The 16,644-nt window shown below is 44.0% G+C and overlaps 2 protein-coding genes across 20 annotated transcripts in view; one reads left to right on the top strand and one right to left on the bottom strand.

Moving 5' to 3' along the window:
- Window positions 1–221: 221 nt before the first annotated feature.
- LOC108141520 lies at window positions 222–2,193 on the top strand. Its single transcript, XM_017264950.2, has 2 exons — window positions 222–482; window positions 1,057–2,193. Exons 1-2 carry the CDS (start codon window positions 305–307, stop codon window positions 2,025–2,027), a joined length of 1,149 nt encoding a protein of 382 aa, XP_017120439.1. The 5' UTR covers window positions 222–304; the 3' UTR covers window positions 2,028–2,193.
- A 3,444-nt stretch (window positions 2,194–5,637) lies between these two features.
- The window catches only part of LOC108141334 (trichohyalin), a 38,828-nt gene continuing 27,821 nt past the window's right edge, over window positions 5,638–16,644 (bottom strand). For 11 of the 19 annotated variants that reach the window (XM_017264617.2, XM_017264623.2, XM_017264621.2 and 8 more), the window contains 10 exons: window positions 16,155–16,175; window positions 14,554–14,736; window positions 14,117–14,437; window positions 13,533–13,721; window positions 11,467–13,266; window positions 10,954–11,184; window positions 10,451–10,893; window positions 10,193–10,327; window positions 10,060–10,123; window positions 5,638–9,993 (listed from right to left, as the gene is read on the bottom strand). In XM_017264617.2, coding sequence (XP_017120106.1) covers window positions 9,958–9,993; window positions 10,060–10,123; window positions 10,193–10,327; window positions 10,451–10,893; window positions 10,954–11,184; window positions 11,467–13,266; window positions 13,533–13,721; window positions 14,117–14,437; window positions 14,554–14,736; window positions 16,155–16,175 — 3,423 coding nt within the window. In that variant the 3' untranslated portion in view covers window positions 5,638–9,957. The remainder of the gene's footprint in view (window positions 9,994–10,059; window positions 10,124–10,192; window positions 10,328–10,450; window positions 10,894–10,953; window positions 11,185–11,466; window positions 13,267–13,532; window positions 13,722–14,116; window positions 14,438–14,553; window positions 14,737–16,154; window positions 16,176–16,644) is intronic. The other 8 variants (XM_017264622.2, XM_041707720.1, XM_017264632.2 and 5 more) reach the window with 4 other exon arrangements.

The following is a 16,644-nucleotide window of genomic DNA, read 5'->3' as shown; positions in this document are numbered from 1 at the left end:
GCAGTTGGCAAAGATTAAAACTGTTTATGTTAAAATTAAAGTATAACTTTATAATACAAAGCAATAAACCCCTTTTCCCACGCCCTTGGTACATACGCTCTTCGTTGGACGAACGAATGAACGAAACAAAACCGATGATGAACAGAATGCGATGAAACCAAAACGAAAACCGTATGTATTCGTGACCGCCTTTGTGTGTGTGCGATTGCGGTGAGGGTGAGAACGGGAGAGAACGCGCCTGTTGCAAAAATTCAGTGCTGCATTCTCATTCGTGAAGAAAGGATGTACGCCCGGTTGTAGTCGAATGAATCCGTGTACATCATCGCCCCCACACATGCCACGTGGCTCTGGATCCGTGGAAAACTCCACACTGGAATCGCACGGCCTACAGCTACTCGACATGGCTGGAAAGGAGGACTACGAAGAGCTGCGCGAGCTTCTGCAGTCGTGGGATGTCGCCGATCTGCTGCCCCACCTGCAAGGTAAACAAACAAAAACTCATAAAGAGCGGTGGATAAAGAGCGGGCGAAAAGAGAACGCGACTTTAACCCTGAGTGTGTCGCCGGTGATTGGTTTTAACTTTTTGTTTCGTCCAGTTAAGATTCTTACTATTGCGGGTCATATGATTCTACTAGCCTTTGAGAATTTAGAACTATAAACAACTCGTAGTAAATATATTATTTCTTCAATAAAATAAAAAGTACTTATCTATGTTTTATTTTCCGTGTTAAATATGGAGTCAAAAAACAAATCTTAAAGAAAATAAAGCAAAATATAATGGTGTTGATTTAATTACTCTTAAAACCAGTTCCTCAATTTGCACTTAAAATTTTAACGTATATTTTAAGTTTTGTTTGACAGAGTTTATACCTAAAAACAAAAGTTTTAAAAAATTTAAAAATTATTTTTTTTAAGACAAATAAAATTTAAGTTGATTTTCGAAAAAATTGGATTGCTTCAAATGGATTTTTTTGGTGGTTCAAAAGTAATTGAAAGAAAACCAACTTTCTATTATTAAAGATCTATTGAAGACCATTTTGCGCAACTGTTTTTCAGATGAGGCCATCAACGTGGACGAGCTGCAGATGATCAAGCGCCATCATCTGTCCGAGTTGCTGCGTAACTTTCGCTTCGGGACCCGCATTCGCTTCGAGCACCACTTGGAGCGATGGCGTCGCTGGCTAAATGTTCCGCTGCAGGGTGGTCATGGCCAGGGTCAGAGTCAGGGGTCGATCCACTGTCACGGCTGCCGCTGTCCGGAGGTTCAGGCGCAGTCCGACTGCCCGGGGCCGGGGCAAACTCCCCTGGTGACGGGACATCCATTGGAATTGCCAGAGGACATGGAGAAGTCGGAGGAACTGGCCAAGACCATACCGGCGGAATCGCTGGTGGCCCTCAGTGAGCCAAGGAGCATGCCCGTACCCTTTCAATTGCCCCTGGACAAGGCCCCTGCTCAGATTGCCAACGAGATGATGTTGGTCAAGCAGGAGCTGATGCCGATGCCGATGCCGATGCAGCAGCAATCTAGGACGGTGGAGGTTGGATCGGGGGTCGGCTCCTCGGGAGGAACCTCAGCCAGCAAAGAGGACCAGAGTGCAGTGGCCGACCAAGAGGTCAGTGTTATGGGCATCCTGCGAGCCTCGGGCCTGCGGTCGCAGACTCTGCTCGAGCGCATTGGCCAGGACGAGCCGCTGGATGCAGTGCAGCGGCTGCTGCTCATCCAGCTGGTGTGCAGCTACTACGAGGACAACCAGCTGCATCTGACCCTGCAGAGGAGCCACCTGCTGGAGCAGGAGATCCTGCAGCTGTTCCCGCAGGAGCGGCTCAACTACTACCGCACCGAGAGGCGGGGCAAGATCTACGTGCGGTTCACGAACATGAAGAGGAGCAAGCGGCTCAGCTCCTCGCGACAGGAGCTGAAACGCCGCCGTTCCGAGCTCGTGCGAACGCTTCCAGCGGGCCAGGTACCCAGTGCCCATGTGACCTTCGCCGGCGACCAGATCTCCAGTCCGGACCGCTCCGATTGAGCCAGCTGAGGCTCAAAATCTTAACGTAATGCTAATCTTAGGTTAAGCCATCCAATCGGTGTGTAATTTCTCTGTCTTACGTCTGTGAAACAATCAGTTATAGGGTATTTTGCGGGTCGACGCGATCCGGCGACTGACGAAACTAAATCAAAACTGATTTTGGTTACATGGACTGTTTTTCTTTCTTGAAAGGGGGCACTGTTCTTGCTGAAAAAGGTGATTACATCAGCGGCAAAAATAGCCGGACGACGACGGGGTGTTAACAATCGGCAAACACGGCAAGCTGACTTTCTGACTACTTTGCTGACTAACTGCAAAGTGCGGTCAGTAAAGTACCTTCACTGGAAACCAAATTCTTGTATTTGGAATATTATATTTACTGCCTGGAAAATAATGTTACTAAAATGAGAATTCTTTTTTGATTTTTCATTTTCTTCGGCCTAAAGTAATTTTTTCATTTCACAGAAACAATTCATTGTTCTTTATAGGTTGATCTAAGGCGTATATATTCAAAAGTAATTTTTTTTATTTTAATTATATTTTTTTCTTGCCAGGGCTTAAAGTTTCCTTTTCAAAAATTTTAACATAAGTCATTTAGAATCTAGACGAATCAATAGGGATTTCCAGACTATCTTCGTAACTTTCGTTGGTGTTTCTGTTCTCTGTGTTGGAGAAACGCGGGGGGCGTTTCGCTCGAAACTAATTAATTAAGTTGCTCGCTTAGCGCTGCGTTTTCAGTGTTTTGCCAGCCTTTCTGGTCTTTTCGATTCTCCAGTTTCGCCGCACATGTTCGTTGCTAATTGCCTTTATCAGTGTCGCGCCGGAGAGCAAACAAAACTATCTGCAGGCCCCAGCAGATAGCGTGTAATTGCCTATCGGGGCTTGGGCTCCATTTTGGCCACCTCCAGAGGGCGGTGATTTGTCACATTTTCGTATTTTCGTATTTTCGTATTTTTGCATTTTCAGCATTGTTCGATTCCGCAGTCAGCGCATTCCACTAGATCTCAACGAAAACCCCTTTTTTTTTTGTTTTTTTGGTTGTATTCTGAAGCAATTGTTCTGTGCATGTATCTGATGGATATGCCGTAGTAAATAGGTCGCCAGCCACATGGCCACAAATGTGGCCGGCGACAGGGCGACAAACTATTTTATTTTGCAGCTAATGCGTATCTGTGAGCTTTGTAAAAGCTCTTTTGTATGTACTTCGTATCTGCAAGATACTTTTTACATATTCCCTGCTTTAATTACACAAATTCTGGTTTATTACACACGATCAGGGTTCTAACAGTCTGTATATGTATATGTACATATGTCTGTACCGCAGTGGCTTCGTTTATCTTATCTGCGTTTTGTGCTTTTTCAGCCGTCTCTTCTGCTCTTTCCACTCGCTTTTTCGTTTTCTTCTTTTCCATTTTTCTATGGCATCCAAATAGCTGGACAGGCAACTCACTCACACACACAGATACACTTTTTCGAGTGGGGAAAGTAGGTCAATTACACGTGTCGTGTGTGTATGTACATCTGTATTTTGTATTTTGTATTTTGTATGTCGTATTTTGTTGTATCTGCGGCATTTGAACGTTTGGTTTTTATGCTTGGCCAGCATAATCAAACAAGCGCTTTGTTGTCGTTTCTTCGTGATCAAAAGTCTACTATTTGCCCAGTTCTCCATTCTCCATTCTCCACACTCCGTTCTTTGTTTTCTCTTTTTTAATGTTTTTTTTTCCTATGGTTTCTAGGCCAAAACGCTGCAATGGGCGTTCTTCTTGATTATCTTTTGTGGAGTTTTATGGAAGGAACTCGGACCGAAGATAACCCACTGGATGATAAATTGGGGGCAGACTAAAACTAGTTTATAAGTCTCTAGATTAGCTAAGCATTTATTAAAAAGCCTTTATTCAAAGTTTCATTTTAACTATTTCAACTAACTTCAAAACTTTTTAGAAACTTTTGTAGCCCAAAACAGAAGCTAACATTTTTAATCAGCTTAAGAACTGTAAAGAGTGGTTTAAGAGCATTAACTACATTAATAGAAACGTTTTAACCCAAATCTTCTAAGAACCTTGAACTAAAGTTAAGCGCTAATTCGAAAGTTTAATTCTTAGGCACCTACTAAGTATAAATAGTCGCCCTTTGGAGCGTGGTGTTTTTCCCGTGTGGAAAGGACGTTGAAAGGACAAGGAAACCATTGGAATGTGCGGGGGTGGATGATACAAATTATGTACATACATACATACAAGCTGCTTTGGGAGTGAGATAAAGAAGCGCCCAACTTGTATGTGCCAGCAAATTGGGTCAATCGATAAAAGAGGCAGCGACGGTGGCGTCGACTGCGGCACATGCGCCAACAAAGGGGCGGGGGTGTGGGTGGGTGGGTGTGGCGCCCAAGGAGCTTTTCCCTCGATTTTCCTTTTTCCGCAAGCCAGTTGTTGGTAATCCAATTGTAGGTGGGCCAGAAGCGTTCTAAATATATGGCGCCATGTAATGAGCATTGCACATAAGAATCATGTGCTTTATATACAAAGGCAGAGGGGTATATATACATACACACTTGGTATACCCTTCCCTGCGTTACATGGCTCCAGCAATATGGATTACATCACACAAGGTTCTGCAGCCCGTTTGTTTGTGTATGTGTGCGACTTTTAATATTTTATAGGGCAGCTGTCACTGCTCCACTTGCCAAGCCCCAAAAAACACCCCGAAAAAGCACCCAAAAAAACCCCATCGCACCCACTAACTGCAGCCTCGCTAGCGGAGTTTGGGGCATATTGTCGTTCCAAGCTGATAAAATAAATAAAGGAGCCGTAATGAATGTTTTTCTTCCAGGGCTGATTAAATTTTTGCCAGCCATTCCAAATATTTTATCCCACAAGAATGTTAAACGCTGCGGTGCGGGCAAAAGTTTCCCTGGAACTTGGAACTTTATTCTCAGCGGTCTAAAATTGATTTTCTAAGTGCTTTAGGCCATTTTCCAAGTGGCAAAAAAAGGAGAAAAGTACATTCTTGTAGTTTTCTTGGCTGCTTCTTTAGTGTCATTTCTTGGTTGTTTATTCACTTATGGTTATTTACTTAATATAAAAAATCTATGCAGTGTCTTGACTTAAAATTTTATTTACATATATTTTAAAGGTTAGTTTTTAAAAGAGTAGGTTGCTTGCTCTACTTAAATTAAACAAGAACGTTGTGTTATTTTTTAAATAAATTTATTATTGCCTTAAATTATTTTTTTAATAAATAAATAAATTGTAAGTGTGTTTTTAACAAATTAACCTTTCTGATGAACTTAAGTAAAACAATTATTTTCACAAAAGTTTTGATTAATGATTTAAAGAATAAATAGTGTTAGCAAAGGCTCAAACCATTTTACATATATGATACATGACTTTTAATTTATTTATAGTTTACTTATCTACTTTACAGAAGCCGTGTACAAATTGGGAAACGCTACATTTGCTTGATGTGGCAGCGCTACGTCGAAAGGCGGAAATTTCAAAAATACTTTAGATGAAAATTGTATTTAATTGATTTTAAAAATCTTCATGGCCAGAGTACTCAACTAAAATCGCAACCCAAACGTCAGTTAATTTATAAAAAACACTGGTTGATATTATTTGAAATATATTTTATTGGTAGGCAGTTTTGAAGAACATTTGTAATGACATTTATATATAATGAACATGTTTCAAATAATCATTTTCATCTCGCTTTCATTTTGCTCGACTTTCTCCCATTTGTAATATTCTTCTATGTATGTATGTATATAATAAATTTATTTATTTTATTATTATTATATTTTCCCACCTCATCTCTAATCGTTTACTTTGTTTAGTTGCTGCGGTTGCGTTTTTTTTTGTTGTTGTTGTTTACCTTTTATGTTGCTCTTTGTTGTTGTGGTTGATTCTTAATTTGGTTTTTGTTGTTTTTGTTTTTTTTTTATGTCATATACCTTGTAAACTTATGTAGTTTCATATATGTATAATTTATATATATGTGTGTATATATAATGCTTACTATAAGTTACTTAAAAAACATTATATAATAAATATTTACTCGTACTTTATGTATGCCTCCCCTTGTTTCCGTTCATTTTTGCCTACTCCTGCTTAAAGTCTAGTGCTCAGATCGGCAAAATTCTATTTGGATCATAAAGATTTAATGTGTAATTTAATTGTGTAAAAACTAAAATTGAAATTCAACACCGCAGTGCGGCCGTTCAACTATCGGTGATTTTAATCTATTGACTGATCACACTGTGTCAAAACTGACCTTTTCATTTTCCAAAAAAGTTCGGCGATCTGAGTACTAGGCTTTACTTCATATATTTGTATAATATATGTATGTATATATATATATATATATATATCCTTTTATTTTATTTTATTTTATTTTATTTTATTTTATTTTATTTTTTATTTATCAATAATTATTACCAATATCGTAGATCACCAAACTTGTTTAAAAAAATGTTTACACGAAATTGTTGTTTGTTTTTCTCATTTCTCTGCGGATATTTCGGTATCGGATTCGGTTTGGGGTGTTTTGGTGTCTTGGGGCTTACACTTCTGCTCTGCCTCCTCCTCTCTATGCAAGTTTTTGCTCCGACTACGATCTTCGGCCTTGAACTTTGATGGATGATGCTTGAAGTATCTATATAATTTGCGCTCTCTTTCCATATCTGCTATGTATATGTTTTTGTATCCGTATATTCCTATATTTTCATCTATGGTATGCTTTGCTCTAGTCATAAATAATTATATATATAGGTCTATGTACAGAGAAGTACACACTGGGGTTAATTCATCGATAGGTAATGCTCGATCGACTCTCGATCGAGGCTTTCCCATATAAATTCATTTAATCTATCATCATCTGATATTCGGGTCTGCGTTAGAGTGTGTGTGTGTGTGTGTTTGTGTGTGTGTGCCTATATTGAGTTTACAATTTGCTAAATTACATTATTCGAGATTTTGTGTTTTTGCTTGTTATCATTTGATTTATCATTTATTATTTTCGCTAGATTTTGTATAGAAAAAGTTGTCGAAGCTTTTCTTGCTATTCGTTAGTTTTTTATTCGTATTTGTATTTGTAATTGTATTTGTATTTGTAAGTAGGGTACACGACGGCGGGGATAATATGATTAAAGTGTTTACGGCAAATACTATAAGTAGATAGACCGTTAGTTAGATCATTTTCTTATTCTCAGTTTGTTCGTCACTGCTGCTGCTGCTGCTGCTGTAATTGAGTCTATCTAGGCTAACAATACGATACGTGGTAAGTTAAGTTAAGTAGTTAAAGGCAAACGTTTCATCTTCTATAACTGGAAATCGAGATCGAGATCGAAGGTGAAAGTGACTGAGTGACCAAGTGACCAAGAACTTAACTGGCAGCGTTAGGAAATCGCTTTCAAAATGTTGCTTCGCAAAGATATCATCTGTTTTGTCGTCGGTTAACATGAGATTAGCGCTATCTTGCTGCAGATATGTTGGCTTTCATCCATCCTAAATGGGTCGTGTTCAAAGGGTGTTTTTTTGGTGTCAAAGTGTGTTTTTTTGTGGGTGGTTGTATTGTCAACGTGGTGTTTAACTTGTTTTTAGCTTCGGTAGCCAGAGTAATGTGTCCTACGGTGAAGTTTGTTCGGTTTGATTTGTCGATAGTTAATTGTTCTCGTGTTCTCAATGGTCTGCATATAGATTGATGATTACATTATATCGTATATAGTAAACTTTCATATATTATACAGTTCCTGTCATGCTTACATAACTAGACACTTATGTACACTTCTGTCGAGCATGAAGATGTTACTAATTGTTACTTGACTCGCGAACTCGTATTGTTTCCTACCCTTCAGCTGCACCGTAAAACCCGAGGCTCCTGGTATAGGAACTTGTTGGGGAACTTTTATTTTTTGGCGAGAGAATGGGGCGAAAAGGAGGACCCTAACTTATGTACACAAATCGAACGATCGCAAAACTGAAATCAAAGCAAAGAGTGCAGCTATATCGTAATTTACTTGGTCGTTAATCGATTACCTAAGTGGTGGAGGGGTACTCTATCAATTGAACAATCGATCTCCATTCGGCTAGTGGGCGTGGAAAGATCTGAGGATAATTTAAAGCGCTAAAGAGTTTCCCTCTAGGGTCTACTATCCTTTCGTTCTTGGGGTTATGATATAGGCTTGTATGATATGATTGTGTTGTGTCTTTTGCTTCGTCGTTTGCTGAATGTCTTCGTGGTTGGTTTTCTATAGTAACCGAAAGTCAAATGATAATCTAATGATAAACCCTAGGATTAAACGAACCTTAAATTTCCATTCTATCAATATTCTTGCTTACACTGGCAGTGATAACTCCTTACATCGTTCTACGTTATCTCACGTAATATATCCACTTCCCGATTTTTTCTTCCTTCTAAGTAAAATATAGGGAACGAAAATGCACTCAATGAAAACACTAATTTCCTGCTATTTAAATTTGGTACTCTACAGTTTGTACACATTTTGCTACTATGCCGCCATAGGTATGTAAATATGCATTATAGGGGTATAAGTCATTAATGTCTGATAACAATAACACTTTTTGCACTTCATCTAAACCAAAAGCAACATTTACGAGCGATCCTGAAACTATCGATCTACTTTATAAGTACTCTTACTAATGCGCATTCACAGCTGACTTGGGTAAAGCTTGCGTAATGGACTCGATCTATTTTGTCGGGGGCTAAGGAACGTGGGGATATCGTGTAGATTTAACTAATTAAAATAGAGATTGCACTTGTTTGTAGTTGATGTTCGAGTTTATTTCTATCGATAATATCCATATTAGCTGATACGAATGGTAGGTAGTGTTCTCCGTTCTCCTTTTGGGTCTATATTGATAGTTCTTTGGTACACGGCTAAAGGCTAGGCAATATAATTTTTTTAATCGCAATGCATGTAACTACAATTTACATGTACACACATACATACTTTGAATATATGTTAGTTGTGTCCATATCATATTTGTATTATCTGTGGTTTATCATTTATTGCTCTACATATTGTATCCGTATCTGTATAGATATACTTTTTCCGCTTCGAGTCTGATGCCAATGCTTTATGTACAGTGTGATTGTGTGGGCGTATGATGGGCTGATGTTCATGTTTAACTAACTATAACAGGGGCTAGCATATATATATATATATCGTCGATAATTGTAAGTACATGCTCCACTCTGGGTCCAAGACAGCACTCAGTTGGTTGCTTCTTCAATTGTAATGCAATTACCCCTTTGCTTTTCTCCTCGTTTCGATTTCATCACATTCGCGCAGTTGGGAAACTAATGGCTGATGTGGGGCTGGGTGGGTCTTACTGGAAATAGTGTTGGATTGACTAGGGGGATGCAGTGCCCGAGGACGTAGTCTAAGTTCTGCAGCTCCGACCGACAGAGAGAAAGTGAGGGACAGAAAGCTCTCAAGGGGAAATTTGGGCTAATAAGGTGTCTTGGCTAACGATAAACTTTAAGTTGAGTTCGAGTTTGAGTTCGAAAAAGGATTGAGTTAGTGAGTTAGAGAAAGTTAAGAGAGTTTACAAAGTACGCTATACGAGCTGACTTTTAAATGCATCCACAATTTGAGTATAGCGGCAACCTAATTACACAATACACATAAATATCAAATAATTTGCATATCGCATTGCATTTACATGGTGTCATTTACAAATGTGTGTGTGTGTGTGTGTTTGTGTATAGTGTATGTGTGAGTCGTAGAAATACTGCATAGTTGGTATTGGTATCGGCATCGGTAGTATACAAAATAGTAGACAGTGCTTTTGGTATTTTCTTGCTGTTTTGGATTTCCATTATCGCTTTTGGGTAAATAGTACGGGTGTGTTCCTTTTGCCTCATCTGCATCTGTAGATGTGTGTATTTTCTGTTTTTTCGGGGGCACTGTTTAGAAAAAGCTCTTCAAGAAGCCAGCTGGCCCAGCCTTAAAATGGAGGAAGAAAAAGGGGCTTAGGGATATCCAAGTATCTTTGAGTTACTATGAACTTACATCCTGCTGCTGCTGTTGTTGCGTTTGTGCTTGTTTGACTTTGGCTTGAGCGATCTTTAAGGCTCTAAAATGGGGAGAAACGAAATGATTTTAGTCGAAGGTAGTCAAATGCTTATGTCAGCCAAGCACTCACTGCTGCAAATCCATGATGGTCTTCTCCTTGGCATTCTGCTCCTCCTGCGACATTTGTACCAGTTGCAGCAAACGCTCCGTTTCGGTTGCCGCCTTCTTGTGCTCGTCCTTTGTGTTTTGCAGCTCCTTGACGCATCTGGAATGGGAAATGGAAAGTATCATAGTATTAACACACCAAAAAATGTCAATCCACCCGTGGGCGCCAAATAATAAAAATCCCTCCTTTGACTTATCCTTTAAATTGGAATTAAAGACTTACGCTTCCAACTGTCGCTGAGTGTCCATGAGCTTTTTGTTGAGCTCGCCGGCGGCCGCTGCGCCGCCTCCTTGCGTCTGGAGCGACTTCTCCAGCTGGTCCATCTGCTCCTTGCGCTTGCGCAACTGAACGTCGAACTCGATCATCTTCTTCTCCTTCTCCTCCATGTCCTTGCGCTTGGTGTCGATCTGCTTGCGCTGCTCGTCGATGATCTTGCGCTCGCCCTCGGTGGCCTTGGCCTGGTTGTCGATCTGCTTGCGCACCTCCTCCAGCTGCTTCTGCTGCTGCTCCAACTGCTGGCGCTGCACATCGGTGGCGCCTGCTCCCGCACTGGCAGCCTGCTGCAGTTGCTGCATCTGCTGCTGCAACTGTTGCACCTGCTGTTGTAGTTGCTGCACTTGTTGCTGCGAGGTCTGAAGCTGTTTGGCCTGCTCTTGGTTGGACATCTGGGGAAGGTACTCTTGGTTAGTAAGACTCCTTTTTTTGTACCGAAATAGTTAACTTACCTTGCTCTTTTCCAGCTCTGTGACCAGAAGTTCCAGCTGCTGCTGGAAGCGATCTCGCTCGGTGCAGGCCGCCTGCAGCTCGCCCTTGACCTTCTCGAGTTCCTTGGCGTCCGCTCCGCCGGCACTTGCTGCGCTTTGCTGCTGCTGCGCCGCCTGCTGGTGCTGCTGTTGCATCTGCTGCTGCATCTTTTGCATCTGGGCGTGCTGGTCCTTGATGTGTTGGTCCATAAGCTAAGCGGGTAAAGGCCAAGCGTATATTATTCACTCTTGTCTTGTCTGGTATTTAAAATGTGAACAAGTTTTGTTGGGTATTTTCAAAAACATTCCATTAAAAGTAATTTGAAACACAGAACCCATAAGGAACTAACTACCAAATGATAATGTTAAATACTTACATATTGACTTAAAAAAATGTGTTAAAATAAGTGATTTGAAATGTGTTAGAAAGTGGTTAAGTTGTCTTGTGCTGAGTTGCATCTGCAATAGGCTTGACCAATTCGCCCCCATCCTCACCTGAATGCGCTTGTGCATCTCCTGGGCCGCCTTGTCGGCCATGTCGGCACGCCCCTTCTCCTGCTCGATGACCTTGCGCCACGTCTCGATCTCCTCGCGACTCGCTCCCGCTGCCGCTGCCGCTGCAGCCTGGGCCTGGGCCTGCTGGGGACCAGCGGCGGCCAGGGCGCGCTCCGACTCCTGGAGCTTCTGCTGCAGCGCCTGGATCTCCTTCTGCATGGCCTGGATTTCGGCCGGCGAGGCTCCGGCGGGCTGGGCGGCGGCGGTCGGCGGCACCTGGTGGCCGTTGCGCAGCTTGCGGTTCTCCTCGCGCGTCTTCTGCAGCTCCACCTCGGCGGCCTGCAGCTCCTTCTGGAAGTTCATGAGGATCTCCTGGCTCTTCTCCAGCTGCAGCACCAGCTGCTCCCGCTCCACGGCCAGCTGCTTGACATCGGACTCGAGCTTCTGCACGTGCTTCTCCAGCTGCGGATGGGGGGCACCACCGGCTCCGCCACCGGCAGCGGCACCACCTGCCTTGTTCGCATGCCGCAACGATTCCCGCTCGGCCTCGGCCTTCTCGAGGCGATCGTGCAGTCGCCCAAGCTCGGCGCCCATGCGCTCGAACTCGATGCGCGTGGACTCGGTGTTCTCCTGCTGCTTGGCCAGATGCATTTGCGCCTTCTCCAGTTCCTTGGCCAAGCGACCGGCCTCCAGCTCGGTGGCGTCGCGCGACTGCAGGGCCTTCTCGAGGCGGTCCCGCAGGCGGTCGATCTCCTGCCGCTCGCCAGCGGACAGAGCGGATGAGGAGGACGTCGACGCGCGGACCGGATCGCCGGGGCTCACCGAGGACTGTTGCAGGCGCAAACGATCGACCTCCTTCAGCAGCTTCTCGTGCTTGTCGCGCGCCTTCTCCCGCTCGATGTGGGCCCGCTCCAGCTCGGATCGCTGCTTGTCCTGGTTGGCCAGCAACTTGGCCACCTCGCCCTTCGAGAGCTCCAGCTGCAGACTGGTCTCGTGCAGCTTGGACTCCATGTTCTGCACCTCGTTCTCGATCTTCTCGTACTTGTCCTTGTACTTCTCGAACGACTCCGACTCGTACTGCGACTTGCCGCGTATGGTCTCCAGCTCCATCAGCGTCTTGTCCAGCTTCTCGCGCAGCCGCTCGTTCTCCTCCTTGAGGCGTCGCGTCTCCCGGCCAAAGGTGTCGGTGTCCTGCAGTTTGCGCAGCTCCACCTGGCTCTTCTCGTACCGGTCGCGCATCTTCTCCAGCTCGACGGCATAGTGGGCGGCCTCCTCCTTGGCCGCCTCCACGCTGGCGCCCGCCTTCGTCTGGGCGGCATGGGCCCGCTCCAGCTCGTAGGTGACCCGTTCCAGCTCCGACTGGAAGTGTTCCTTCTCGCCCTGCGCCCGCCGTATGTCCGTCTGCAGCTTGTCGAAGCGATCGCGACTGTGCTCCAGCTCGCTGCGCGCATTGTCCTCGCACTCCTTGGCGCGGCTCAGCTGGAGCGCTGCCCGATCGCAGGCCTCCTGCAGCCTGGTGCTCTCGTCCTGCAGTTTGCGCAGATCCTCGCGTGCCTTGCCGGCGGCCAGTCCCGATCGTTCCGCCTCCACTTCGAGGCGGGCACGATCCGCCTCCGCCGTGTCGCATCGCGATTGCAGGCGATAGATCTCGTTCTGCGCCCGATCGTACTTCTCCAGCATCTTCTCGAACTCCTTGTTGGAGGTGTCCTTCTCGTCGATCAGCTTCTGGCTGGCATACAGCGCCTTGTCCAGCTTCTCCTTGAGGATCTCCACCTCGGTGACCGCATCGTCGCGCTCCATCTACAATAACAAAAGCAAAGGGATTGGCATGATATGGTTGTGCTACTGACTTGGCCAATGGCATTTAGCTACTGATTTACACAAACAGCCAATTTATGCTGGGTTTTCAGTCCAGTTCTCATGCGGTTTTTCAATAACAATATGCAGTACAGACAATGTATTTTAGTATAGAGTTTAGTTTTTAGTTTTGGGGATGGATGGCCAATTGCTTTGGGTTTCGTTTTGGTCGCTTTGCTGGCAGCGGATACCTGTTGGGTGTCAATTACCTGCAGTTTCTGTTGGATGGCGTGCGACTTCTCGTAGCGCTCCTTGAGGACCTCCAGATCCGTTTGCATCGCCTCCCGGTCGCGGGCCGCCTTCATCAGGAGGGTCTGCGCCGACTCCGAGCGCTCCTTGAGCGTCTCCAGCTCGTCGGAGAACTGGTCCCGCTCCTTCTGGATGCGACCCAGTTGCACCTGGCATTGCGTAGTTGTGTGTTTTTCGTTTTTTTTTTATTATGAGTGATGTGGTTTGTGACAGTTGAAAGATAGTTACGCATACGTAGAGATATATGTTAGGGATAAATAGTTATAGTTATGTACAAGGCGGGTTTGGAGGTTAAAGGGGTTTTGGGAATATGGGAATTTGGGTGTTAAGCAATAGCAATCACATCGATCTAAGCGAGGTTTCAGTGGTGTTAGTTAATAGTCTATCTCTCGGGGGGGGTTAGCACAACACAGTTACGTTTACAGTCACAGATTTTCGGTTAGCTAGTCTCTTCGAAGATGGGTGTGTGTTTGTGTGTGTGTGGTTTGGTGTGTTTGGTTTCTGGGGGGCGGAGGAGTAGGCTGGAATTGGGATCCGGGCATACCTGCGTCTTTTCCAGCTTCTCGCGAATGCGATCCGTGTCCAGGGAGAGGGTCTCCCGCTCCTTCTGCATCCTGGCCGCCTGGCCCAAGGCCTTGTCCAACTGCGACTGCAGGTTGTCGTAGTCGTAGGTGAGCTTCTCCTTCTCCAGCACCAGACGACGGTTCTCCGTGCCCGCCTTGTCCAGCTTGTCCTGCAGATGATCGACCTCGTTCTGGGCCTTGTCCAGCGAATTCTGCAGCTTCTCGTGCTGCAGCTGCGACTTGCCCAACGTGGCCTGGGTGCGCTCCATCTCCTCCTTGATCTTTTCCACCTCGGAGAAGGCCTGTGCAACGGATGGGTGGTTGGGTAAGTGAGGATGTAGAGGTTGGTTGATCGGTTGGTCGGTTGGTTGTGTTTTATGTGTCTTTATCGGTTGGGTGCTTAGTTAGTTTTGCCTACCCGGTCACGATCGGCGTGGATGCGCGAGACACCGCTCTGCGCCTTCTCCAGCTCCTGGCGCAGGCTCTCCTGCTCTCCCTGGGCATTCTCCAGTTTCGCCTTCAGCCGGTACACCTCGCCCTGGCTCTTCTCCAGCTTCTCCTGCAGGGCGGCCGCCTCCTCACGTGCCCTTTCCGCATCCGACTGTTGTGGTTTTGGTTTGAGGTTTCAGGTTTCAGGTTTTTCGGTCGATTTTCGAATGATTCGTTATCAATCGATCGTGGGATCGAAGGGTTTATCATGTTGTAGAGGTGGGGTAGAGTGGATGTTGGATAACGGATATTATTTACAGGCCATTATGTGGGACAAAGGTTCTTAAATGATTGATTCGACTGACTGATTCGACTGACTGACTGACTGACTGAATGTCTGACTGATTAGTAGACACAAAACAGAGGATTAAGGTGACAAACGACAAATATAACGACAAATAGTACTTAAATTACAATAACGATTACGAACACGATCACAACGACTAGCGAGCGATAGAGAGCGATTAATGCTGCGAGCGAGCGGCTGACATTGAGAGAGATATAGCGCAGGAATCGAGAAAATTAAGAGAAAGGTGGACAGTTTGGAGAAAATAGCTTTTCATGGAAGTGGTTTTTAAGGTTGTAAGAGATTGGGGGACTTGAATATTAGTTAAAGATTTAACAAAGTATTTTAAACAAAAAATTTTTATTTTTTTTTTTTTTTTTTTTTTTTTTTTGTGAAAATTGTTATAAGCGGAAAAGGGAAAGAAATTAGAGATATCTAACAAACTTTATTCTGGGATATTTTGCAAAACACTTTAATCGGATGTAGAAAAGGCAATACTATTATGGAATGGCAGAAAATAAAAGGGTAATGGCTTAGAACAGACGGACCCGAAAACTCTGGGCCAACACATGGCGGGCATTTGAGAATGAGTACGTGATGAAGTAAACGACCACAGATGGCTCATTAGTGCAAGAGGAAAGTAAGGGGAAATTAGAGAAAGTGCGAGAGCAAAGTAAGGCAAAGTGTGCGTTCGAAATGCTAGCGGATGTGTGGGTGTCAATGTTTTTGTGAGAGCGAGTGAGCAGTTGAGTCAATTAACTGGGCATATAAGCAACTTTCCGCTTCCTTCTGTCCGTTTTTGTTCGTTTCTGTGTGTTGGGTAAAAGTCCTGGGGAAAATGCTCCAAAAGCTGAGCTACCGGAATTACTTTGTCATACTTTGCTTTCATCCGGTTTTGGGGCAGGTTTACCGGAAACGTGGCAGATGAGCTCAGGGCATTAAATCGTACAAGGTCATTCGATGTATGTTTATGCTATATTTATAGGCATGTGTGTATGGGTATGTATATGCTGGTATGGCTATGTTAGTACTTCAGGCAATGCAAGTTACATTAAATTGAACAAGTGACAGATTGCAACTAGCTTTGGTTATCTTTTTTTTTGTTTGGTTTTCGTTTTGGGTTTTCTTTGGATTACTTTGGCATAGTCAGATGCAGTTCAAGTTTGCAATCGAATTCAATTACGGTTAGTTGCTTTACTAAGAACTTGTTTGATTGATTGATTGTTTGGAAGCGGTTTACTCACAAAACGTTTTTCAGTTTCGCCCTATATATAGAGAATGAATGTAAGCACAACGGTTTGGATAGAGTTTGGTTTTAGTATACATTGTCTCAACAGTGGTATTCGCAATAAATTTTACAATTACAATTACAGCTTACTACATTTACAATTACGGTTACGGTTACGTTAAAGTTAATGTTAGAGTTACGAAAGAAGCAAACAAAATAAAAGGAGTTTAAATCGCGTTGAACAACTTTATCCCATTATCCCTAGTGAAAAGGACTCAGCATGTTTGGCCATAGCAAGTGCTCGGGTTGGTTGGTTTGTGTGTGTAATTTGGGATGGCATGTTGCAGCAGAGAAAGTTATAGACAGGTGGGTGGGGTCCCTCGATTGTGTTCTGTGTGGGTGTGAAGAGATCTCCTCATTGCCAGGCGAAAGTTTGGTCCATCAACAAAGCACACGCACACCGAGTTACGATTTATATTACGATAAATATCAATATATATATATAC

Source organism: Drosophila elegans, unplaced genomic scaffold (assembly GCF_018152505.1).
Source record: "Drosophila elegans isolate 14027-0461.03 unplaced genomic scaffold, ASM1815250v1 contig_183, whole genome shotgun sequence".
Taxonomy (NCBI): Eukaryota; Metazoa; Arthropoda; class Insecta; order Diptera; family Drosophilidae; genus Drosophila; species Drosophila elegans.
Note: the sequence above shows the minus strand (reverse complement) of the source record. Positions and strands in the feature narration are given on the sequence as shown.